The sequence below is a fragment of the Pyrgilauda ruficollis genome, unplaced genomic scaffold (genome assembly GCF_017590135.1).
Source record: "Pyrgilauda ruficollis isolate IOZ18807 unplaced genomic scaffold, ASM1759013v1 scaffold129, whole genome shotgun sequence".
NCBI classification, from domain to species: domain Eukaryota; kingdom Metazoa; phylum Chordata; class Aves; order Passeriformes; family Passeridae; genus Pyrgilauda; species Pyrgilauda ruficollis.
The window spans coordinates 681,711-706,541 of record NW_024511321.1 but is presented as its reverse complement, the minus strand read 5'-3'; the positions used below and the strand labels follow the sequence as shown (position 1 = coordinate 706,541).

Genomic DNA, 24,831 nt, shown 5'->3' with positions numbered 1-24,831 from the left:
TGGTGTTTCCTCTTCTTGGACTGGGGGTCCTCTGGTTCTGTGGACATGTCAAAAATCCCAGCAGAGGTGTGAGCAGAGTAAAGGGAAGGTTGTGTCTCTGTGCCTTCAGCTGTGCCCTGGGTGCAGGAGAATCATGGAGAGAGACTTATTTACAAGACCACATAGTACCAGGATAAGAGGAATGGCTTCTCACTGCCAGAGGACAGGGTTATGGGATATTTAGAAAAAGTTCTTCCCTGTGAGGGTGGGGAGGCCCTGGCACAGGGTGTCCAGAGGAGCTGTGTCTGCCCCTGCATCCCTGGAAATGTCCAAAGCCAGGTTGGACAGGGCTCAGAACCCTGGAACAGTGGAAGGTGTTATTTGTGTAAGGGTTGAAACTGGCTGGGCATTAAGATCCCTTCCAACCCAAACTATTCTGGGATTCTGTGACACAGCTGGGCGTGGTGAATGTTTGTGTGTGGTTAAACCCAGCTTGGGAGGATTGCTGACCTGCTGGCCAGGAACCTTTGGGGGTGTGGTGCAGGGGTGGCTGTCACACAGGGCTTTGCCCAGCCAGGTTCCCTGCTCCACCTTCTGCAGGGCTCTGTCTCCCAGGAGCACCTCTGTCCAGACACCTCCTGCCAGCCCATGCTGAGAGAATTTGCCAGCTCTCAGCTGGCCGGGCTCAGCTCTTGGGGTGCATCCTTTGTGCAGAACCAGGGCAGGTTATTGCTGGGCACACCCTGCTCTGACTCTCCAGTGCACGCGCATCGCTTCCACGCTTTATTCCCCGTTTTTCCCTGGTTGGCTGGATCAGGTGCCGAGCTCTGCGCCAGCCCTGGAGGGGAGGAGAGGATTCCTGGTGCATGCTCGGAGCTCCCCGCCCCTCCCAGCTCCTCCGAGCATCGCTGCCTGCCCTGTGGTACAGGGGGCTCAGCGCAGCCACAGAGTGCAGAGCCCGTGTGCCAGCATGTGAAAAACTCCAATCACTTGTTTCTTAAAAAGTTTAATAGTAATAAAATGATTATTAAAATAGCAATATAATTAGAGTAATAAAAATTTGGACAATTTGGATTAGGACAATATGAGACAATAAAAAAGAGTTACAGATGTCCGTGTACCTTTTTGTGGGCAAAATAAGCCTGAAAAAGGACACACGTTAACAGAGGATTAACCCTTAAAAACAATAACCTGTTGCATATTCATACACTTCATAATGATGCATAAATTCCATTCAAACAAAGGATTTTGTCTGGTCATCCTCAACTTCTTGCTCTTAACGGTGCCTTCAGGGCTCAGCAAGGCGGGAAGAAGTTTGTTTCTTCTGATAAAGGGGCAATAAATTCTTTTGCTCTGAAAGATTTAGGTGTCCTGTGGCTGCTATCTTGGTGAGAGTCCTTTCTTTAGAAAAAAAAATATCCTACATATCATAGTTTCTATTTTAACATTATGTTATAACCTAAAACTATATTTAACACCCTGCTTAAGAAAATGAATACAGCATAACTTTCTGACATAACACATATAATATTCATTTTAATATTTGCAAAAAGCCAATCATAAAATAGGCATTTTTCACACAGCAGCAGCCAGGCTGAAGGTGCCCAGTGCAGGGGAGATGCTCGGGGAGGGGTGGCTGTGTTCCCCAGAGCTTTTGTACAGGGCAGATAAGATTCCTGCAAACTGCAGCTCTCATCCAGAGGGATGGAGGCTGACTGCAGGCTCTGTTCAGGGCTTGGCTCATGCTGCTGTTGGTGGCAGTGTGATATCTTTGGGATGGAAACTCCAGAATGGAGCCACACAGATATCACTGCTGGTCAAAGGGATCCCCTGAGAGCTGCTGATAAGCAGCCTGACACGGTGGATACAGGATTGTCTGTTCCAAGGAACAAGCAAGTTCAAGCTTCCCATCAAACGCCGATTTTCTCTCCTTGCTAGTTTGTTTTCCATGAAGTAATTTGGTTTGAATGCCCTGAGAATGGCAGCACTGCCTGACATTGGTGTTTTTGTGTGTGACATCTGAGCTGGGGTTGTTTTGCCTGGAGAAGAGAAAGCTCCAGGGACACCTCACCGTGGCCTTCCAGTTCTTGTAAGTGGCTTATAAGAAAGGAGAGTGACTTTGAACATGGGCACATAGTGATAGGGCAAGGAGAAATGGATTTAAACTAAAAAAGGAGAGATTAGATTAGATATGAGGAAAAAACTTCTCTGTGAGGGTGGGCAGGCCCTGGCACAGGGTGCCCAGAGCAGCTGGGGCTGCCCCTGGATCCCTGGAAGTGTCCAAGGCCAGGCTGGACAGGGCTTGGAGCAGCCTGGGATGGTGGAAGGTGTCCCTGCCCATGGCAGGGAGTGAGACTGAATGATTTTTAATTTCCCTTCTAACCCAAACTATTCTGGGATTGTGATTTCAGTGGGAGAATTGGAGCCCAGGCTGCAGCCCCTGCTTTCCACAGGATAGCTGAGAATCCTGGGATCTGAGAGAGCCTGAGAGCAGGGCTGACAAATTGGCTTCCTCAGGCTCTGGTGTTTGCACAGATGATGGGACATGGCTGTGTTTCATGCTCTGGAATAAAATGTATTTATTGTGCAGGCTCACATGAGGACAAGGCTGATTCCTTTGTGGCACTCTGGGAAGCAGTCAGCATTTCTGTGACCTGTTCTTCCATGGCTAAGGGAGAACAGGCTTCAGCAAGCACTCACCAAACATTGCATAGTTAGTGGCATGTAGTTAACTCCTAGAGAAGAATAAATTAAGTAAATTACATTAGACATGTCTGTCGGTCTACACACAGGCACAATGTGAAATATGCTGTTTCAATTTCATTAATTTAGTCCAAAGCAAGTCTTAGACCAGTTAAAGAATTATTTGCTTTTTTTTTTATGCTGTCTGACAGCAAATCCTGCTCTCCTTCCCCTTCCCACTTGCAATGGCCATATGGAAAAGAGCTGTGGCTTCCACCCCGCTCCAGAGTGATGGGAATGAGCTGTTCTGAAATGGGGAGAAGGAGCCGGATCCTGTGAATTTCTGAATGAGCAGCTGGAGAATTGACGTAATTGCAGAGCCCAGAGAAAGGAGGAGTCAGCTCAGAAAAGGAGTGAAAACAAGAGTGTGTTTAGGAAAGCTGAGCTCTCCTTCTTTCCTTTTTGGCTGGATGAGTTTTTGCCACTGCCAGGTACAGCTTTTTTCAAGGCAAAAAACTCATTTATGGCCAGAAAGACCAGTTAAAATTATTGACTTACAGTAGTGTACAGCCATTTTATAAAATAATCCCTGGCTCTGCAGTGGGGCAGATAATCTAATAAACAGAACCTGGAAGTTTCATCACGTGGAAATATGAATATAAATATGAAAAAGATAGTTTTGTCTGCAGATGGCTTACGTGAAAGAAGCAGAGATAGGGATGAAATTAGTTCAGAGACCTGCTTAATATAATCTCCCTTTCCTGTTGTCTCCAAGGAACTGGGGGATCAACATATCCTACTCATAATGCTTTGTGTTGTGCAAACAGCCTGGCTTTCCTGGTGTTCAGGTGATGGAAACAAGGATGTCCCCCAGGAGACCATGGCCACTTCTGTGTGTGGAGACATTCTTCCAAAATCTATTAATGTCTGCTTAAAAAAAAATTACTCTCCTTCAGATTTTGATGATTTGAAGGGACAAAACAATCCCTTCTCCTCTGCACTCGTTGTTGGTTCAGAAAGAACAGAGGGAGAAGAAGGTGTGGAAGATCCCATCCAGGCACCAGGAGAGGGGATCTGGCAGCAGGAGAGGGGATGTGGCACCAGTGTCCCTGTGGCAGGGGACTCTCCTCAGCCCCCTGTTCTGGTGCTTGGATCCCTGCCCAGGACTGGGAGGTCCATTCAGCTCCCTGAGCCAGGGGCATCCAAGGATTTGTGCCCATCTTGGTACCCACTGCTAGTGCAGGATGAGTAAACACATAAATCGTGGAATCTCAGGATAGTTTGGGTTGGAAGGGACCTCAAATTCCATCCAGTGCCACCCCTGCCATGGCAGGGACACCTTCCACTATCCCAGGCTGCTCCAAGCCCTGTCCAGCCTGGCCTTGGGCACTTCCAGGGATCCAGGGGCAGCCACAGCTGCTCTGGACACCCTGTGCCAGGGCCTCCCACCCTCCCAGGGAACATTTCCTTCCTAAAATCTAATTAAATCTCTCCTCTTCCGGTTTGAAGCCATTCCCTGTGTCCTGTCCCTCCATTCCTTGTCCCCAGTCCCTCTCCAGCTCTCCTGGAGCCCCTTTAGGCCCTGCAATGGGCTCTGAGCTTTCCCTGGATGCTTTTCTTCTCCAGGTGGACGCCCCCAGCTCTCCCAGGCTGGCTCCAGAGCAGAGGGGCTCCAGCCAAAGTTCTGGTCCCACTTCCCTCTGTCTCTGTGCCTGAGGTGGGATTTGTCTGGTCTGGGAAGGTGGCACAGCTGTTGCACCCTGATGGCTGAGTTAGAGTCAGAAATATTTAAGTTTAATTTGAGTTACCAATTTTTTTCCTGCCCCCACCATGAGTCACATCCTATCCAAGGATCTCTCTACTGTCCTTTCTGTGCAGCTGGAAGAAGAAAATAAAAATAGGACTTGGCTTAGCTGAGCAGGGCTTTGGGAAACACCACAAGAGAGGAGGCATTTCCTATCCTTCATATGGCCCTTGCAGCTTGGCAGTGCTTAAAAAGAGCACAGGAGCCTGTGGCCCTTTGGCACCTGGCTGTCCTTACCTGGGAATGCCTCACTGCTGGAAAAGGTGTTTGGTGTGTGCCTGCTCTGACACCTTCTTTGGCAGTGTGTGCCTGGATTCTGACTCCATGGATTTGAAATTAGAAGGATTTTTTTTTTTCTCCTGCAGGCCCCTGTGCAGCGACACGGTGCTTGAAGGGATTTTAGTGCTGCAGTCTGGTGGAGAATCTGCTTTTCACACCATTTGGGACTTTTGTTTAGTTAAAAAACCTCCAAGCAATGGAAAGAAAAGATCTTTGTCTTTCAGCTGTGAGCAAAGAAAGCTCATAGTATATGTCCAAGAGCCACCAGAAATCCCCTGGCAACCAGGCCTAATGATCCTGGTACTTCCTTGCAGGATCTTAGGAAATCACAAAAGTGCTGCTGTTATTTAAAATATGGAGTTACTGCTGGAGGCTTCTTTATAGAGAGGCCCAGAATGGGCAAATCCTATTCCTCTTGATATTTATAACTTCTCTTTTAGTGTCTGCACACACAGTCCTTGTGCTTTGAAACAGCTCAAAGCTGGGTCCCCAAGGTCAGGGGCTGAAACAGAGACTGGGGATGTTTAACTTGAGGCAAAACTTGGGAAAGTTACAGCCCGAGCCAGCAAACTGGGAAGTTTTTGTTGGAATGTGGGGGGAACTTTCCATCTCACTCTCCTTTTCCTGCTGGCAGGGAGGTTTCACGTGGCTGTAGGTGAGCTGACTGGCACATTAATCACCTTCAGCATCTCTTCCCTGTGCTGGAAAGTTTGGAAAGACCAGGAAAGGAAAATTACTGGAGCCAGTCTGCTCTTTGCAAATCCCAGGGCTGCAGATCTTAAAATGCATCTGGCTCCTGTGAGACCCTCCTGTGTGAGCCCTCCACAGCCCAGGCAGCAGCTCCACAGGGAACTTGGCCATTTCCAAGTGGGAAAGTGGGCAGTGCTTGTGCTCTGTGTGTGCTTCCCACTTGGGAGCAGCAAAGTGGCTTTTATCAGGATGGGCTTGTGTCTGCGTGGCCTGATTCCTGCTGGGAGTGTCCTGGGGGATGCTGATGGCAGGAACAGCAGATTGCTCTTGGAGCATCAGCTCAGGCTGCAGATGGAGAGGAATGTGTTGTTACAGGAACAGCAGTGGCACAGGATCCACAAAGGCAGCATCCTTTGATAGAGCTGTGAGACCCTAGGGCACCTCAGCTGGAGAGCTGCTTCTATTTTGGAGTCAGCCTTCAGGAAGGACCTGGTGGGGAGTGTCCAGAGGAGAGCAGATCCCTGGATAATGTGGCAGAAGGGATGATGAGGAGGCCTAGACTTCCCTTTTCCAGCTGAGAAAGGGCCAAGGGAGGTGTTATGGCAGGCACTGTTTATGTAGGGAGTTGCAGGGATCTGTTTTCCATGCAGGATAAAATCTAATGGATGTGTTTTGCCAAGGGAGATTCCAGCAGGAATGGAGCACGGGGTCAGATGATCCCAGAGAAGCATGGAGTCTCCACTGGCATGTCTGAGGCCAGGTGCAGCAGATCTGCTCTGGATGATGCCATTTTGGGATGGATATTTGAGTTTTTGGGTCTCTTAGCGCCCTGCTGTCGCTGACCCCTCACAGTGCAGAGGAAGGCACCAAGCCCCTCTCGTTTTCCCTGTTCTCACAGGTAGTTTTGCAGACAAGACTTACGAGTGGAGCTCTGAGGAGGAGGAATCAGTGAGGAAGGCAGGGCCAGTGCAGGTCCTCATTGTCAAAGATGACCACTCCTTTGAGCTGGACGAAGCCGCCCTGAACCGCATCCTCCTCTCCGAGGCTGTCAGAGATAAGGAGGTGGTGGCTGTGTCCGTGGCTGGAGCTTTTAGGAAAGGAAAATCATTCCTGATGGACTTCATGCTGCGCTACATGTACAATAAGGTAAGGCTGCAGCTCAGGGGGCCCCTCCCAGGGCTGCTGTTCCTCGTTGCTCCCATGTGCTGCTCTACTGTAAATGCAGGGCCACCAACAAAGGAAGGAATGATGAGGAGGACTCCATCTTATCAGAAGGCTAATTTGTTACTTTATTATACTATATTATATTAAAGAATACTATACTATACTAAAGAATACAGAAAAGATACTTACAGAAGGCTAAAAAGATAATAATAAAAACTCATGACTATTTCCAGAGTCCTGACACAGCTTGGCACTGACTGGCCAATGAGTGAAAACAACTCACACCAGAGTCCAATCAAGCAATCACCTTGGGTAAACAATCTCCAAACACATTCCACATGAGCACAACACAGGAGAAGCAAATGAGATGAGAATTTTCTTTTCTCTGAGGCCTCTCACTGCCTTTCACCTTCCCAGGAGAAAAATCCTGGGTGAAGGAATCATGTTCAGAGAATGTGAATGCCACACTGCTCAGGGATGAGCTGGGCAGGACTCAGTGCTTTAAGAGTGCTCAAGGCTCTCACAAGTGTGGGCTTCACAAAATAAAGCAGAGTAGATCCTTCTCCAGGCAGAAGTTTCTCGTGGACTCTTGACTTTGGAGCAGGAGTGTTCACATCTTCTGCCCTGAATCACAGAATCATTTAGGCTGGAAAATCCCTGTAAGATCATTGGATCCAGCTGCTAACCCAGCATCACCTTACTCACCACTGAACTGTATCCTCAGCTGTCTTATCTGTGTCTTTTTAATGCTTCCATGGATGGGGACTCCACCACTGCCCAGGGCAGCCTGTTCCAATGTGTGACCACCCTTGCAGTGAAAAAAATTTTCCTAATATCCAACGCAAACCTTCCCTGGTGTAACTTCAGATTGTTTTCTCTTTTCCTGCTGCTTTTTCCCTGAGAGCAGAGCCTGAATCCCACCTGGCTGCCGTCTCCTGTCAGGAAGGTGTAAAGGTCCCCCCTGAGTCTCTTCTCCAGGCTGAGCCCCTTCCCAGCTCCCTCCAGACCCTTCCCAGCTCCATTCCCTTCCCTGGACACTCTCCAGCCCCTCCAGTCTTTGTTGTGAGGAGCCCAAAACTGACCACGGGATTTGAGGTGCCTTGACAGTAAAAGGAAGGAAAAACCTCCCTTATGGGAGTTTTTAGCCTCTTACCCTTTTTGACACCTCCAGCAACTCCTTCTGTTCCTCCCTGCAGGAGGCAGTGGACTGGGTTGGGGATTACAACGAGCCCCTGACGGGTTTCTCCTGGAGGGGCGGCTCCGAGCGGGAGACGACCGGGATTCAGATCTGGAGCGAGGTGTTCCTGGTGGACAAGCCCGATGGCACCAAGGTGTGTGTGTGTCTCTGCTGCTGCCAGCTCATTTTCCTCATTTTCCAGCTTCTGAGACTCTCCTGCCTTGTCTTATGTGGTTGTGCAAGTTTAGGGAAGGTTTTCAATACCATGTCTCTATTTTAGTAAGTGAAGGAAGTGATGTAAAAATATTTTTTTAAAGAGTGTAATTTTGATAATAATTTTTGATGTGTGTATTTCACAGAGCTGAGGGGTGGAATGTGGTGATTTTGCATGAGAGGCATTTGTGGAAATGATGTAAAAACTTCTGTGTAATTGACAGTCTGTAGACCCACTGGGAAGTTGTACACACCTCTGTGAAAAACACACATTAAAAAAGGGTTTAACTAAGTGAGGTGATGGGATGTCCAGGTGTCCCTGATATGTTCTCTAAGTATCCCTCAATTCTGGCATCCCAGAGTTTATTTTTGTACTATTCCCAGAAATCTTGAATCTCATGTCCTTGCAAACTCCTCTTTCCTAGAGCAGGAGTTGCAAAGTGGAGTTTCTTCATTCAGAGTTGTCACAGCGGATTTGGAGCGTGCTGCAAATTCAGCTGATAGCCAGGAATATTTGTATTTATCTGCACTTCAACACAGAGCATGGCACCCAAGTGACACTGTGGCATTCAGGGTGTGATTCCTAACGCTGGCTGAGTGTGTTTGGGTTCAGAAGGTGCAATTTGTGTTTGCTTTCTGTTTGGAGGCAGAGCCTCCTCTGCACTGACAGAGGAGCAGAGCAGTTCCCTCACTGCCTTGCAGAGCACTGATTTTGCTGCCTGCTGGAGTCACCCTGCTGTCAGGAGTGGCTGGGGATGAGCTTTTCCTTTGTCCCCCAGCAATGAAGAGGCTGAGGCAGAAGCAGTGATGCCCCAGCTGCCATTCCCCCCTGGCACGTGAGGGTGCTGCTGCAGGGGGTGCTGACAGGAGCTCTGTGCCCCGCAGGTCGCGGTGCTGCTGATGGACACGCAGGGCACCTTTGACAGCCAGTCCACCCTCAGGGACTCAGCCACCGTGTTTGCCCTCAGCACCATGATCAGCTCCATCCAGGTAAGAAGCCTCTGGGCTGGAGGAGTTCAGCCCCAGGAGCTACAGAGCCTGTCAGGGCTTCCCTTCCTACCACTTGTGCCAGCACCAGCTGGGACCTCGCCTGTGTCCCCATGGGGATGTCACAGGCTTTAGCTACACCAACCACGTGCTAGCTCCAAAGACAGGCTGTTCTGAGTGATCTGAAGTTGTTTTTTTGTTTAAATGCAGGTTTATAACTTGTCCCAGAATGTGCAGGAGGATGATCTGCAGCACCTGCAGGTAAGAAAAGCTTCAGGGTAATTTAATTGTAGGTATTTACAAGGGCCTGGAGTGACAGGACCATGGGGAATGGCTTCCACTCCTGGAGGGCAGAGTTAGATGGAATACTGGGAAGGAATTCCTGCCTGTGAGGCCCTGGCACAGGTTTCCCAGAGAAGCTGTGGCTGCCTCATCCCTGGAAGTGTCCAAGGCCAGCTTGGATGAGGGTTGAAGCAACCTTGGATAGTGGAAGGGGTCCCAGCCCATAGCAGGGGTTAGAACTGGGTGGGATTTCAGGTCTATCCCAACCCAAACCACCCTGGGATTTTATTCTGTGCTTGTGAATTATCAGCCTGGATGTTGCCATCTGGTGTTGGCTCAGTACAAGTGACCCTCTAAGGGTGATTCCAGCCCTGACTGTTGCAGACAAGCAGCTAATGGGATTTTTGTGACACAGGTGTCCTGCCTATTTCCTGGAATTACCTCCTGCTTTCTCTTCTGTTCAGTTGATTGATTGATTGGTTGATAAATTAAGTAGGTTTTTCCAGGAGCTTAAGGAAAGGAAAGAAAAGCAAAAGTCCAACTGAAAAAATCAGCATTTGAATACTTCTGAATTATCTCAGTCCATAAATATTATTAACAATAACACTTCTTTAACACTGAATTTATTCAGTGTAGCTCTGATCTTTCAGTTTGGATTTTAAGCCATGACTGTTTAACAAGTTGACCCATTTTTAGGCATCTGTGAAACACATTATTGTGCCTTCAGTTAGAAATAAGAGTGCAGAGAGACTGGAGAGTTTCAAATCTTGCTGCTAGGCTGATTTTAGAGTCTTTGCACAGCAGAGGTTTGCAGGGAAAGTACTTATTTCTGAATTCATTTCCGCTCTTGCTGGAGTGTTTAGAGGGAGCAGAGCTCCAGCAGCCCCTGGAGCACGAGAAGTTTCTGGTTGGTGTGAAACCAGCAGCAAGAAGCTGATCTGAGCCATTTTCCACAGATTTGGCAGCCAAAAGCTCCAGGCTGGGATCTCTCACATGAGAGCTCAGCAGGGCGATGATGGTTCCATAACAGCTCCCTGTGCCTCTGGGATGTGAGCTGGGAGCCCAGAGCCTCTTTGTGTCCAGCTCTGCACGTGGTGCTGGTAGTGCCTGCTCATAAATGTCCCTTACTGCTCCAGAGAATCAGAGAATTCCCTCCAGGAGCCCACAGGGATCATTGATCCAGCTCCTGTTCCTGCCCAGACCCCCAACAATCCCAGCCTGGCATCCCTGGCAGCTCCTGGAGCTCTGGCAGCCTCGGGGCTGTGCCCATTCCTGGGGAGCCTGGGCAGTGCCAGCCCCCTCTGGGGGAAGAGCCTTTCCTGAAATCCCTGCCCTGGCTCAGCTCCAGCCTTTCCCTGGGTCCTGTCCCTGTCACAGAGCTCAGTGTCCCCTGTGTCCCGCAGTGACAAACTCACTGTCCTGTCCTTTCCTTCTCCTTCCAGCTTTTCACCGAGTATGGCCGGCTGGCCATGGAGGAGACATTCCAGAAGCCTTTCCAGGTGAGTCCGAGGATCCTGGCCAGCTCCTGTGTCCCGGAGCCCGCTGGCTTCACCACGAGGTGTCACTGCAGTTTGCAGCGTGGGAGGAGATGCGACTGCCTGGGCATCGGCTCAGCTGCTCCAAGGAAGGGATTTGTGCTTCCTTGCTTCCAAATACATCCCAAATCCCTCTCTCTTTCCTCCCTCAACCCCTGCCTTCCCAAGAGCTCTGCCCTGTCCTGCCAGGCTTGGAAAGCAGCTGGTGTTGCAGCAGGTTTGTCACACTCTGTAGTCAGGAACTCTGCCCAGCCTTTGTTCTGAGAGGTTTGAACTCACCTGCCCTGGGAATCCTGCTCCTGGCCAAATGAAAGGATAAGGATTAGCAGAGCCGTGGGAAAACTCGGTGTAAGTGGGGTTTTAACTTCAAATTAGGGACATCTGTTCATCCTTCTGCTCCCCAACCTGTGAAAAGCTGGTGTTAAAAAAAAGGGAGAGCATTGGGCATTCACAGTAGGTGAGGTGGGTTCCTGTTTTTAAAGACAGAGGAGTGTTTTGATTAGGTTGGGTGAAGGTTTGTGAACTTCCTAAAGTAAAAACCAGCAGAGTACAAAGCATGCTGTAAAAATCCAGAGAGTAATTGGGAATGAGTTACAGCTATTTTACATTTGCTTTCCCACATAAAAAGAGAATTGTTGTCCTGGAAGGACTAAGGGGTTTATAAGGTGTCTGTGGTCAGGAAGTGGAAATAAAAGGTTAAAAAATACAACAAATGGACAAATTGAGATTTTTAAGGTGTATTGGATTCTGCTGTGATAAATGCTAAAACTAAAAATGTATATGGTAAAAATATATGACAGGCAAGAGCTTGAAGAATGTTGTAACACAGTACAGCAAAAAGCCAGACATTAAATAAATATTCCTGCTCCTTATTTAAAGACTCTGGGGATAATGTAGCCAAATATTCCACTGAAACTGAGATACTTCCTACTCCATCAGTGAAAAGGAGGCTGTGAGGGGAGACTTAAACATGCTTAAATCATTAGGGCTGGATAATAGGCTCTGATTCTCCCAAACACTGTAATTGCTGCCAAGTCACAGTTGTGGATGGTGAGTCTTGTCAAACAATCCCATTATCAATTTTTGAAAGAGCATGAGTTGGGGTGATAAAGGTAACTCTCACCATGATCCATTGCCTTCTGTCAGCCTTATCTCTCCAGGATGCTGATTGAAAGCAAATGAAGTCTGGTTTAATCCATAGTTAATGGATTAAAAACTCATTAACTGATAGATGCCAGAGCACGCTGAACTAATTGTAACTAATTGTAGGAAATCATCATCCTTCAGAAGTGTTTCCCTGGGATCCCCCCAGGCTCTCCCTGATTCAATGTCATCTTCATTAATGGTCAGGGGGAAATTATCAAACGAGGCTGGGAACCCTTGTGGGTGTGACAGATGTGGCAGAGGGGTCAGTGGTGCTGTGGCCAGGTGAGAAATGATCTTCTGTCTGCATCCAGCGTGGGATGCTTCCTGCAGAACATGTTTTAAATGAGAGTGTGGGTTAGAAAGCAGGAAAAGTAAGTGTGGGGAGGCCCTGGCAGAGTTTTCCCAGAGAAGCTGTGGCCCCTGGATCCCTGGCAGTGCCCAAGGCCAGGTTGGACAGGGCTTGGAGCAGCCTGGGATGGTGGAAGTGTCCCTGCCATGGCAGGGCTGGCACTGGATGAGCTTTTATTTAACCCAAACCATCCTGGGATTCTCCAAGTGTGATGGTGAATAAAACTGCAGTGGCACTGATCCTGCTGGAAGGGAAGGGATGTGAGACTTGGCAGTGGAAAATTCACATTTCCCTTTGTCTCCTTCCTCTCCTCACACTAAGGAGCCCCTGCCAGAGGCTGGCCCTGAATGTGGGGCCTTCACAAAGGCAATGGTAAACACAGCCTGTCTGGAACAATTTTACTTCAGAAAAAAAATAATAATTCCCAATTCAAGGCATGTATAATGTGTTTGTGGAAAAGTCCTAAACATGGGAATGTCTCTTAAGCATCTCATGGTGTTTGAGAACAGCATGTCCTGAACCAGCTCACTGGGTGCAGTCACTGTGGCTTCTCCTGCAATTCAAAAAGGCCAACTCACTGTTCTCTCCTTTTTTTTTAACCTTTTCTGATGTTTTATGAAAGAGAAATAGCAGGAATATTTCCCCTCCCTCCATTAGATTTTTGTTCCAAACATGGATAAATTTTAGGGAAATTCCAATGAAATGGGTTCCACTTGCTGACCTGCTTATCCATGTTCCTGAGAGGAGCCCTGGCACCTCTGCCAGGCCCTCCTGGGCTTTGGCATTCAGGACTTCCCCCTCCAAACCCTTTGTTTCCTGCATGGGATGTTGTACAGATGAGGCAGTGGAGACCTGATTTTTTTCTGTATTTATTGCCCAGGAACTTTGAATGCCTCGATAAAGATTACAAAAGCCAATGATTTCTTATTCACCCTCATTCCTCTGCATCTGCTTCTCATTAAAAGTCTGTCTGGAAGGCTGCCCAGTGAAAAACGCTGAAAAAATGAGCCTGTACAATTCCCATAGGATGGAACTAAATGTGGCTGGAATTAGGGAACTTGCTGCCTTTTGTCCTGGTTAGCAACAATCCCTTTTCTTGGGCAGTTTGGGTGATTGATGTTGTTCTCCAGTCAGGGACTCAAACTGGTGCAGCACTTTGGGGGGTGGGCAGTGGAGTGGTCTCAGTCCCTGCACACTGGGACCTCTCATTTCCACCAGGACAGGTGGGAGATGCTGCTGGAGCTGGGAAGAGACTCAGGGCCAGGTTTTGGTGTGGTGTGGAATGAGAGGGGGAAGGTGCAGAGGGTGCTGTGGGCTCAGAGCAGCAGGTCACTGACCCCACTGTCTGTGTGTTTTCCAGTCCCTTATATTCCTTGTTCGTGACTGGAGCTTCCCTTATGAATTTTCCTATGGATCTGATGGTGGTGCAAGATTTTTGGAGAAGAGACTGAAGGTATGTTTTGCTTGCTCTTTGTTCTGGAGCAGCCTTGGATAGTGGAAGTGTCCCTGCCCATGGCAGGGATGATCTTTAAGCTCCTTTCCAACCCAGTCCTCTCTGTGATTCCGTGATTTTCCTGTTCACCTGGTGGCCTCAGCACTGGAGGTCAGGTGTGATCTGCAGTGCTGGTTGTGGTCACACTCAGTGCCTTAAAATCCCAGAGGAGGCTTTTGGGGAGGGTGAATTTCCTTGCCATGTCCAGGCTTCTGCCCAAGCCCAGCTCCCTGGGACTCTCTGGGAGAGTCAAAAGCAATGGGAGTCAGCAGATTCCCAAGAGACTGGGAATGATGCTTTAGCAATTAGGGACTTGTACAATAAAAATGATGGGCAAGGGCTGCTTGGGATCAGTCAGGAAATGCATGGGTGATCTGGTAGTGGAGAGACCTAATTATATGTGAGACAAGCAAGGCTCTAGTGGGAAATCCCAAATGTTTTTGTATTCCTGTCATCCATGGACATGTGCATTTTCCAGATGATAATAACATGCTCCAGGGTGTGTGGTCAGAGATACTCCAGTTCCTTCTCTTTGTCCTCATGCCTATGGAATCTTCTCCTTTCCCCCACTGTAAGCAGCCACAGTGTGGAGTATCCTGTGCTCCTGCCAGCTTTATCCCAATATTCCTGTCAGAAGGAAACTTGCTGGCCCCAAACTGTGGGAAGTAGATGGGCAGCACGGAGCTCTTGTCTCTGGTGACCACTGACAGAACCTGAGGAACAGCTGGAGCTGTGCCAGGAGAGGTTTGGGTTGCATCTCAGGGAAAGGTTCTTCCCCCAGAGGGGGCTGGCACTGCCCAGGCTCCCCAGGGAATGGGCACAGCCCCGAGGCTGCCAGAGCTCCAGGAGCTGCCAGGGATGCCCAGGGTGGGATTGCTGGGGGGTCTGGGCTGGACTCTGATCCTTGTGGGCACATCCAGCTCGGGATATTCTGTGCTTCATTGTCTCCACAGGTGTCAGGCAACCAGCACGAGGAGCTGCAGAATGTCAGGAAGCACATCCACTCCTGCTTCACCAAAATCTCCTGCTTCCTCTTACCTCACCCTGGCCTCAAGGTCGCCACCAACCCCAATTTCGATGGAAAACTGAAAGGTACAAAGGCAAAGCTCTGGTTTCTACCCTGATTCCTTAGAAGCTCTTGCAGACTGTCCTGCTTGTTCCTCAAACCCCCAAAACTATTTTCCATGAAAAAACTTCTGGGAGAGGAGTTGGATCCTCCTCCCAGTGCTGTTCACACCCCCTTCTCCTTCCCAGTGCAGCAGACAAATGTGGAGGGAGAAAAGGTGTGGGAGGCTGACAAGGCCTGAGAGCTACTGGAATACCCAGTGATAGGAAAAGTGGGAAGGGCAGGGATGAGACTGGATGTTTGTGGACGTGGTGTTAAACCTGCAGTAAATTCCTGTGCCTCACCTGCACAGGCAGAGCCTGGATGCTGCAAGGCTGGTGCTGGTGGGTGGAAGGCTGGTTCCACAAGCTCTCAGAACAGTTATTTCCCTTTGAAAAGCTTTCCAGGGAATATTTAATCTGCCTGACTTATCTGATCAGTGGTTTCCCTACAGGGCAGGCTTGGTTCAGCAGGTTAAAAAAAGGGAGAAGGAGAAAAGAGCTGTGGTGAGATTCTCCACCCCAAAAGGAGCCACGTGCTGGGGATATTTTTAGGTGTTTGTTGTGAACTCCTCACCAGCGTGGCTGGTTCCAGGCTGCTGCAGTCTTAGCAATAAAGTGGACCATTAGCTACTTAAAATAAATTAGCAGGCAAAGATGTGAGTTTTCCCCTGGTTTTGTCTGGCTCAGACTTGCTCTCCTGGCAAGCTCTGTGCAAAGCAGCAGGGACAGTGAGGCAGCAGGAGGGAGATGTGCTGGTGGAAACTGAGCTGATCCCTGGAGCTCCCCCTTAATCTCAGGTGCTGAGGAGTATGGAACAAGTGCTGTGTGCAGACAGGAGCTGTCAGCAGCTTCTTGACACAATTTTCACAAATTTCTTGTTGCCTCAGAGCTGTACTCAGCTTTTTGTGCTCTGATGGAAGAAATGTGGGGGATCTTCCCTCCTTTCCATACCTTCCAAATTCCTGGCTGTTGCATTGTTTTTTTTCTGCCTTCAGTCCTATACAGTTGAATTTAATGGAAACACCAGAAATCCCACCCTGTGCACCCCTGAGAGCTTTGTCCAAATCCCCCTGGAGCTCTGTGACCATTCCCTGTGGAGCCTGTTCCTTCCACCCTCTGGGGAAGAACCTTCCATGGCAGGGGGTTGGAACATGATGGTCTTTATGTCCCTTCCAACCCAAACTATTCTGGGACTCTGTGATGCCTCTTTTTTTTCTTTTTTTCTTTTTTTCCCCCCCAGAAATAGACGATGAGTTCATCAAGAACTTGAAGATTTTGATTCCTTGGCTTCTTAGTCCTGAGAACCTGGATGTTAAGGAGATCAATGGAAACCACATCACCTGTCGAGGCCTTGTGGAGTATTTTAAGGTATTTATTTCAGAGAGAATGGATTTATTCCTCTGTGGAATTTTGCTGTAGCTAAAGGGGAAAGCAGCAGCAGGCAGAGCAGCACTGACAGTCCTGGCTCACTGCAGCAGAGGGCAAACACCTCGTGGTCATGTATTTGACCACACAACAAGCCCAGAAAGTGGGAGGAGCTGTTTTCCTTTCCTGGAGAATTGAGGGCTAGAGGGGGATCAGCTGAGGGCTGTATTCCAATTGCCTTTGGAAAAAGCTTATTTTTGTTGTCATGGCTACTGGGACATTTCCATGAGAGACATTGGTGAGTAATTCTCACCACCTACTCTTCAGGGCTACCTTGGCTCCTTCTCCTCCAGGGAAAGGACAGAGGTAGGTGCAGATCCTTTGGGAGGGGTACTGGGAATGAGTGGAGGAGGGAGAGCCTGCAGTGACTGACCCAGGCCACCCAAGGAGTGGCATTTTCTGACCAAAGCCATCTTGTGCTGGAGCATCCTCCTCTTCCCTGCTTCTGAACCCTGGCTGGAGCTGGGTGGGGGTGGCTGCTGTTGCTCCTGTGTGCTGCATTCCACATGATTCCCTTTTCCCTGCTCTTTTCCAGGCCTACATAAAGATCTACCAAGGGGAGGAGCTGCCACACCCCAAGTCCATGCTGCAGGTAGGTGTGAGTGGGAGCTGTGGGAATTCCTGCACTGGAATTGCCATTAATTCCCAGGAATTAGCTGAGGTGTCCAGCACAGTGGCACTGCTGGGACTTTATTCCAAATGCCTCAGTGTAACCACCCAAGGAGCAGCACTTTGGGAAGAATTTGGCATCACAAGCCTGACCTGGCTGAGGAATCACACCTGGGGTGGACAGTGGGGAATTGCTGGCTGCACACAGCACCAGCCAGCTCAGCTGAACAATTCCCTGCAGGTGAATGATGTCCTTGGGGCCACACAGGGAGGTGACACATGGAAGTGGCTGCCAGAGCCAGCTGGGGGTTGCAGCTGGAGCTGTTTATATGTGGCTGAGCCTTTTATCTCTTTCCTTGCTGGTTCCCACAGCTGAAGCCAAAGTTTTTGTAGCTCTGGCTTGGAGGAAAGGAATCCTCTCTTCATGCAGGCTTTTGGATGTGCAAATATGGGATGAGCTTATTTGGGATTGGTTGGAGGCTGGGAGTGCCCCTTGGCTGATTCTGGGTGCCACACACATTGTCCTGGCTGTGTCCTGGCTGTGCCCACGTGTGGCCCTGCACTTGCACAGCTTAACCCTGTCCTTCTGCACCTAAATTTTGTGCCCCTTTTACCCTTACAGGCCACAGCAGAAGCCAACAATTTAGCAGCAGTTGCCACTGCCAAGGACACCTACAGCAAGAGGATGGAAGAGGTGGGTGGTGCTGAGTGTGTCCCTTCCTGCCCCTTCCTGTCCCTTCTTGTCTCCTGGCTCTCCTGTCATAGATTCATGAAATCCCAGAAAGATTTGGGTTGGAAAAGACCTTAAAGCCCATCCAGTGCCACCCCTGCCATGGCAGGGACACCTTCCACCATCCCAGGCTGCTCCAAGCCCTGTCCAGCCTGGCCTTGGGCACTGCCAGGGATCCAGGGGCAGCCACAGCTGCTCTGGGCACCCTGTGCCAGGGCCTGCCCACTCTCACAGCCAGGAATTCCTTCCCAAACCATAACCTCTAATCCCTAACCCTAATTTCAGATTTCCCTGTGTCAGGAGTGACATTTCAGTGGTGATTTCACTGATTCAGGAGTGACATTTCAGGGATGATTTCACTGTTTCAGGAGTGATGTTTCATGGATGATTTCACTGTGTCAGCAGTGCCATTCTAGGGGTGATTTCCCTGTATCAGCAGTGCCATTTCAGGGATGCTTTCCCCATGCCAGCAGTGATTTCCCTGTATCAGCAGTGCCATCTCAGGGATGATTTCCCTGTGCCAGCAGTGATTTCCCTATATCAGCAGTGCCATCTCAGGGATGATTTCCCTGTGCCAGCAGTGATTTCCCCGTGCCAGCAGTGATTTCCCTGTTTCAGGAGTGTTTCCTATGTATAAGGAGTGCCATTTCAGGGGTGATTTCTGTGTGTCAGGAATGATTTCCCTGTGTCAGAAGTGCCATTTCAGGAGTGATTTTCTGATGTCAGCAGTGCCATTTCAGGGATGATTTTCCTGTATCAGAAGTGATTTCCCTGCATCAGCAGAGCCATCTCAGGGATGATTTCCCTGTGCCAGCAGTGATTTCCCTGTATCAGCAGTGATTTCCCTGTATCAGCAGTGCCATCTCAGGGATGATTTCCCTGTATCAGGGATGATTTCCCTGTGCCAGCAGTGATTTCCCTGTGTCAGCAGTGCCATTTCAGGGATGATTTCCCTGTGTCGGTGATGATTTCCCTGTATCAGCAGTGCCATTTCAGGGATGATTTCCCTGTGTCGGTGATGCTTTCCCCGTGCCAGCAGTGCTTTCCCCGTGCCAGCAGAGCCATCCCAGCAGTGCCATTCCCGTGTTCCCCTGCAGGTGTGCGGAGGGGACAAGCCCTTCCTGGCTCCCAGCGACCTGCAGGCCAAGCACGCGGAGCTGAAGGACGAGGCGGTGCGGCTGTTCCGCGGCGTCAAGAAGATGGGAGGGGAGGAGTTCAGCCGGCGCTACCTGCAGCAGCTGGAGGCCGAGATCGACGAGCTCTACATCCAGTACATCAAACACAACGACAGCAAGAACATCTTCCACGCTGCCCGCACCCCGGCCACGCTCTTCGTCGTCATCTTCATCACCTACGTGCTGGCCGGCGTCACCGGCTTCGTTGGCTTGGACATCATAGCCAGCCTGTGCAACATGATTCTGGGCTTGACACTTATCACACTCTGTACCTGGGCTTATATCAGATACTCTGGGGAGTACAGAGAACTGGGAGCTGTAATAGACCAAGTGGCTGCAGCCTTGTGGGACCAGGTAGGATAAAGAGCTTTTGATTTCAAACCTGCACGCAGAAAGTATCCTCCCTGCACCCCTACTGGGTTTTTTGTTTTAAGCATTGAGTTTCCTGGGGATTTTCCTCCCCCTTTGAGGTGGTTTTGGTTTTTAGGGTTGTTAGATCCAGCTGCTTGTGCTGTGATCGGTGCAGGGACACCTTTCCAGTTTTAATTGAAGTTTTAATCTGTTCCGTAGACCTTGCAGATGGGGAGAGGAATTGTTGCAGGTCAGTTTGTGCAGTTTGTTGTAAGGGGGAGGTCACAGGGCTGCCCTGTGCCTGAAGCACAGGTGGGGTGAGCAAGGCTGGAGCTGTGTCCCTGAGCCTCCAGTTCCTGTCCAGAGTGGAAAACAAGCTGTGTAGATCTGAGAAAACTCCCAGCAAGCTCTTTTGTTCTGCCTTTTTCTTTCCTCCTTGTCTTACCTGTCACCAGATGTGATTTTGTGGAGCCTTGTGGGGATGGGCAGCTCTGAGGGATGCCCTGGGGAGGATCCTGGTGTGTGTGCTTGGTGTGTGCATGGCTGTGGCTGTTAAAGAGGAGCAGCCAGGGCTCTCCTCTGCTTCAGGGCAGGGATTTGGGCTCTCCCAACTCTGCCAGAGGTCGGGGCCAGATCTTGGCTCTGCCAGTTTTGGCACCAGACCCTGATTTCCCACTGCAGCCCTTCCCTGTTCCCACTGCAGAAAAGGGAAAGCCCAGCCCACACAGAGTCCCCCTGACCCCTGCACCCCATCCAGGGGTACAGTCCATGTGTCCAGCTCTGCCCTCCTGCTCCTCCCAGGGCAGAGCTGGAGGAGCCCATCCCTCAGGAGCCACCCCAGCTCTGATTTCTGGCAGGAAGGGCCCTTCTCCTTCCCTGCTTTTCCTCCACCACAGAGGGTGTCATGGAGAGCAAGCACATTCCCTGCTTCCCTGTGCTGCTGCAGCTGACCATGCAGCTTTGGGGGAAAGAAAGGCAGCATTTACTGATGGTCCTTCATTCCAGAGCTGGGCAGTGGTGCTGTCCCAGGTGGATTCATCCTGGCTGCCCTGTCCCCAGCACCTGAGCACCCCCAGTAAAGCCCCCTGCAGTGTCCCTTTGCCCAGGGACACTTCTCCCAGCAGCCTGTGGGATGTGCTGGAATATTCAATCCCATCCCAGTGCAGGAGGCAGTGGCAGTTCAGCAAGAACAGGACACGGGCAGCAGGAAGGTGCTGCCCACTTGCAACATGTCCAGCTGGGGCAAAATAAAGAGGGTAAAGTGCTTGGAGCTGGTCCTGGCTTCCACAGGCTCTGTGGCTTTCCAAGCAGAGGGAAAGTTCTCCCAGGAAGGATTTGTGGCAGAGGGGAGCTGCTGGCTTGGGTGACTGTGCCCACCAGGAGCCAGCAGCTCTGTCCCGTGGGAGTGGGAGCAGTGCAGGAGGGATGGCTGGACAGAGCAGGGAGGGGGTGACAGTTTGGGATGAGCCCCCCATGGAGCACCCCAGGGATGAGCTGCCATGGACACTGAGATCCACAGAGCTGTTTCTTTCTCTCTCTGTCTCCCTTTGCCAATGCCCCTCCCAGGGAAGCACCAATGAGGTAAGTGGCTCTTGCTCTCTGCATGCTGCCCTGGGCTCCTGGGAAAAGCATCTTGGCCCCAAAAGCACCTTTGGGCTGCTGGAGGATGGGAATCACGAGGGCTCTGGGCAGCTGCTGCTGGCCTGGCTGGCTCTGGCTGTTCTCTGGATGCACATGCCTGGGGCAGGGTGTGGATGTGGGCACTGAGCTGCAGGAGAAAGTGGGAGAGAGATTTGGGTGGGGAGTGTCAGGACACGATGGGGATTTTCATCTTTGTCCCATCAGCTCTGTTTGGGGATTTTCCTGTTGTGCCAGGAGGTCAAACCCAACCCCAGATTGTTTTGGAGCACCAAGTGCAGGTGCAGGCAGGGACAGCTGAGAGCCCCAGGCCTGGCCAGGCCTTTCCCTGCTGCTGGAATTGCTGTGGGTTTGTTTTTTGGGAAAAACCACCCCATACTGGATTGAGCTGAGTGCAGAGCCCAGAGGGCACAGCTCATCCATCCCCAGCACCTCCCTGGGCAGCACAGGAATGCAATCCTGCTCTCCCAGTGTGGCAGGGGAGCTGCTCTCAGGGGAAGTGGTCCCTGCCCAGGCCTTCCAGGAACAGGAAAACCTGGATGAGAGAGGGAGATTCTGCCCCACTCAGGTGAGGAGGGTGATGAGGTCCTGGCACAGGGTGCCCAGATTTGCTGTGGCTGCCCCTGGATCCCTGGGAGTGTCCAAGGCCAGGCTGGACAGGGCTTGGAGCAGCCTGGGATAGGCAAACGTGTCCCTGCTCATTCCAGGGGGATTGGAACTAAATTTAGGTTTTTAGGGGTCCCTTCCAAGCCAGTCCATTCTGGGATTCTGATCAGAGCCCCAGCAGCTCTGTGTGTGCCCAGCTCCCTGTGCTCCTCCTGCCCAGCCCTGCAGGATCCCAGTGTGAGCTCCTGGGATGTTCCTTGGGCAGAGCCTCACCAGGATCTGATTAAACCAAAAAAAAGACAAATTTCCTGCACATGGGCATTATTTATTGCAGCTCTGGATCCCAGTGCCTCCCCAGCCTGGCCCAGGTATGGCACCAGACATTTCCATGTTTTTCTGTGTCACCAAAGCCCACCAGCTCCAGCTGGCAGTGCCACCTCCTGAGCCACTGAGTTCTGGGGGGAGTTCCTTTAGAAGAAATTCAAGCTGTTAAAAACCATCCCATCCCTCGTCCCTCCCAGCAGCCAGGGTGGTCCTGTGTTACCTCAGGATTTGCTGTGGATGAGGTGTTGAGCAAACCCTGTCAGGTAAAAACGAGCACTGTGGGACTGGTTTGGCATCACAAAACCCTAAAACAGCACAAAATGCTGCAGGGTGGCCTGGATAGGGCTTGAAGGTGAATTTTCAAGCAAGACAAGCAGAGAAGCTGTGTGAAATATCTTCTGCCTGTCCCCTGTGTTGCCAAACAATCCCAAAACACCTTCTGTTCCCAAAAGCCTGTTTGGGATGGGATCAGCATCCTCTTGGACACCTCTGGAGGCATCTCATCCTCCTTCTCCTCACTGCCCCTTCAGCCTCTCCTGCTCCATTCACCCCCTGAGGGAACTCATCACCCTGTCAGTGCTCAGGTGCCTCTTCCCACCCCTTCCAGAGCTGATCCAGCTTGCCAGCAGTCCCCAGCAGGAGCTGATGGGATTTGAGTTGGTTTTTCCCTCGCCCAGTGCCAAGTTCGTTTGAAATGGAAATGTCAGAGCTGTGACAATTGGTGACACCAAGTCCTCTGCAGCCAGAGCCGTGTCCTGGCACCTCCTGTGCCGTTTGCTGTGGGATGAAGGTGGGGAAAGGCAGGGAGGGACACGAGGGGTGTCACCCCTGGGGTCAGATGTCACCCGGCCCTGTGGGTGCTGTGCCATCGGTTCCCCGTGGGAAGTGCAGCCCTGCAGCTGCTCCTGCCTGGTCTGAGCCTGGCCTGGCTCCAGGACAAACAGAAAATGGTAAAATCAGGAGAAAATCCACATCACCTGCAGAAGAATGATGGGGACGGGGACCCGTCCCACCCCAGCCTGGGGCTGAGGCAGTTACGGAGCTGCCTGGGGGCGAAGGAAACGCTGAGGCTGCAGGAACCAAAACTGTCTGTGGAACACACGGGGAAAAACAGCCCCAAATGCCTCACTCGTGGTCCAGATGAATGATTGACACAGCTCAGGGGGGGTGAGCTGCTTGGAAAATTGGAATTGTAGAGTCACAGAATTCCCTGAGCTGGAAGGGACCCGCAGGGATCAGCCAGGGCAGCTCCTGGCCCTGCCCAGACCCCCAACAATCCCACCCTGGGCATCCCTGGCAGCTCCTGGAGCTCTGGCAGCCTCGGGGCTGTGCCCATTCCTGGGGAGCCTGGGCAGTGCCAGCCCCCTCTGGGGGAAGAACCTTTCCTGAGATCCAACATGAACCTGACACAGCTGCAGCCGTTCCTCAGGCCCTGAGCCCGGGAGCTGGAGCCCTCTGTGTGCTGGGCACTTGACCCAACAGCACACGGAAGGCTGGGATGGATCGGGATTCCCTGGGATTGGGATTCTGTGTGTTTGGGATTCCCTGGGATCAGGATTTCCTGGGATTAGGATTCCCCGGGTTTGGGATTCCCCAGGATCAGAATTACCTGGGTTTGGGATTCTCTGGGATTTGGATTCCCCGGGTTTGGGATTCCCTGGGATCAGAATTCCCTGGGATAGGGGTTTCCTGGGATCCGGGTTTGGGATTCCCTGAGTTTGGGATTCTCTGGGATCAGAATTTCCTGGGTTTGGGATTCCCTGGGTTCTGATTCCCTGGGTTCGGGATTCCCTGGAAATGGGATTTCCTGGGTTTGGGATTCCCTGGGATAGGGGTTCCCTGGGATCAGGATTCCCCAGGTTTGGGACTCCCTGGGATCGGCATTACCTAGGTTTGGGATTCCCTGGGGTCAGAATTCCCTAGGTTTGGGATTCTCTGGGGTCAGAATTCCCTAGGTTTGGGATTCTCTGGGGTCAGAATTCCCTAGGTTTGGGATTCTCTGGGTTTGGGATTCCCTGGGCTCAGAATTCCCTAGGTTTAGGATTCCCTGGGTTTGGGATTCCCTGGGCTCAGAATTCCCTGGGCTCAGAATTCCCTGGGATGGGGGTTCCCTGGGCTCAGAATTCCCCAGGTTTGGGATTCGCGGCTCCGGGAAGGGGCTGCTCAGTGCCCGTCTCTCCGCAGGCCTTGTACAAGCTGTACAGCGCGGCCGCCACGCACAGGCACCTGTACCAGCACGCCTTCCCCGCGCCGCGCGCCGAGCCCGCCCCGCCCTCCGACAGGAAGCAGCTCTAGAGCGGCCCCGGCCCCGGGCCCGGCCCCGGCCCCGGCCCCGGCCCCGGCCCCGGCCCCGGGCCCGGCTCCCCTCGGATCGCCGCCCGCAGCAGCCCGGCTCCGTCCCAGCCCGCCGGGAGCTCGGCAGCGGAACCGCCGGGGCGGGGCCGCCGTGGATGCGTCCCGTCCCTGTGTACATACGGCACCGCCGCAGCCCAGAGCTTTGGTTTGTCATAGCCGGCGACTCCCAGCTCATTTATGAAGCCTTATTTTTCCCCTTCTTAATTAGTCACCACTGAGGAAATGATAATTTACGTGATACCGCAACTAAAATGGCCGAAGCTTGTTCAAAAGCCAGTTTATTTCAGGTACTTGAAGAAGTTATAACATGTAACCACGTTTTTTTCCTTCGTTTAACTGTTTAATTACATGAACATAATTAAAGTGTGTTAACTTGCTTTATCAGACACTGTTAAGGGCACTTTGCTATGGTCTGTGAAGGGTGCTGTGAGGAACCGTTTGTTTGTCTGCACAAAGTGTCACTTTGTAGCTGTGCTGGAGGAAGTTTCTCTGTATTTCTGTACATATTTATCCATGATAGTGCATAGGATGTGTGGTACAGTTCTATTCTTTTATTGTCAGGACTATTAAAGTTTGCTTTTGGTTCCTAAGAACTTGGTTCTACAGAGAAAAGTCATTTATTACCTAGGCAAGAGCTTCTCCTCTGGGCTTTTTTACATGTTTGGTTCGATTTGGGGTTTCACAGTTGGTGTTTTGAGGGTCATTTATCCACTGAGAGACCCAGAGCTCGGT

The 24,831-nt window shown here is 51.0% G+C and overlaps 1 protein-coding gene across 4 annotated transcripts in view; it reads left to right on the top strand.

Moving 5' to 3' along the window:
- Positions 1-24,689, top strand: part of ATL1 (atlastin GTPase 1) — a 30,767-nt gene extending 6,078 nt beyond the window's left edge. Inside the window, exons 2-15 of one of the 4 annotated variants that reach the window (XM_041458468.1) lie at positions 6,333-6,580; positions 7,795-7,929; positions 8,874-8,978; positions 9,186-9,236; positions 10,700-10,756; positions 13,648-13,740; positions 14,733-14,871; positions 16,127-16,254; positions 16,847-16,903; positions 17,543-17,614; positions 18,748-19,179; positions 20,743-20,757; positions 23,929-24,041; positions 24,078-24,689. In XM_041458468.1, coding sequence (XP_041314402.1) covers positions 6,333-6,580; positions 7,795-7,929; positions 8,874-8,978; positions 9,186-9,236; positions 10,700-10,756; positions 13,648-13,740; positions 14,733-14,871; positions 16,127-16,254; positions 16,847-16,903; positions 17,543-17,614; positions 18,748-19,179; positions 20,743-20,757; positions 23,929-24,039 — 1,643 coding nt within the window. In that variant the 3' untranslated portion in view covers positions 24,040-24,041; positions 24,078-24,689. Of the gene's footprint in view, positions 1-6,332; positions 6,581-7,794; positions 7,930-8,873; positions 8,979-9,185; positions 9,237-10,699; positions 10,757-13,647; positions 13,741-14,732; positions 14,872-16,126; positions 16,255-16,846; positions 16,904-17,542; positions 17,615-18,747; positions 19,180-20,742; positions 20,758-23,928 lie in introns of all 4 variants that reach the window. The other 3 variants (XM_041458467.1, XM_041458466.1, XM_041458469.1) reach the window with 3 other exon arrangements.
- The last annotated feature ends 142 nt before the right edge of the window (positions 24,690-24,831 follow it).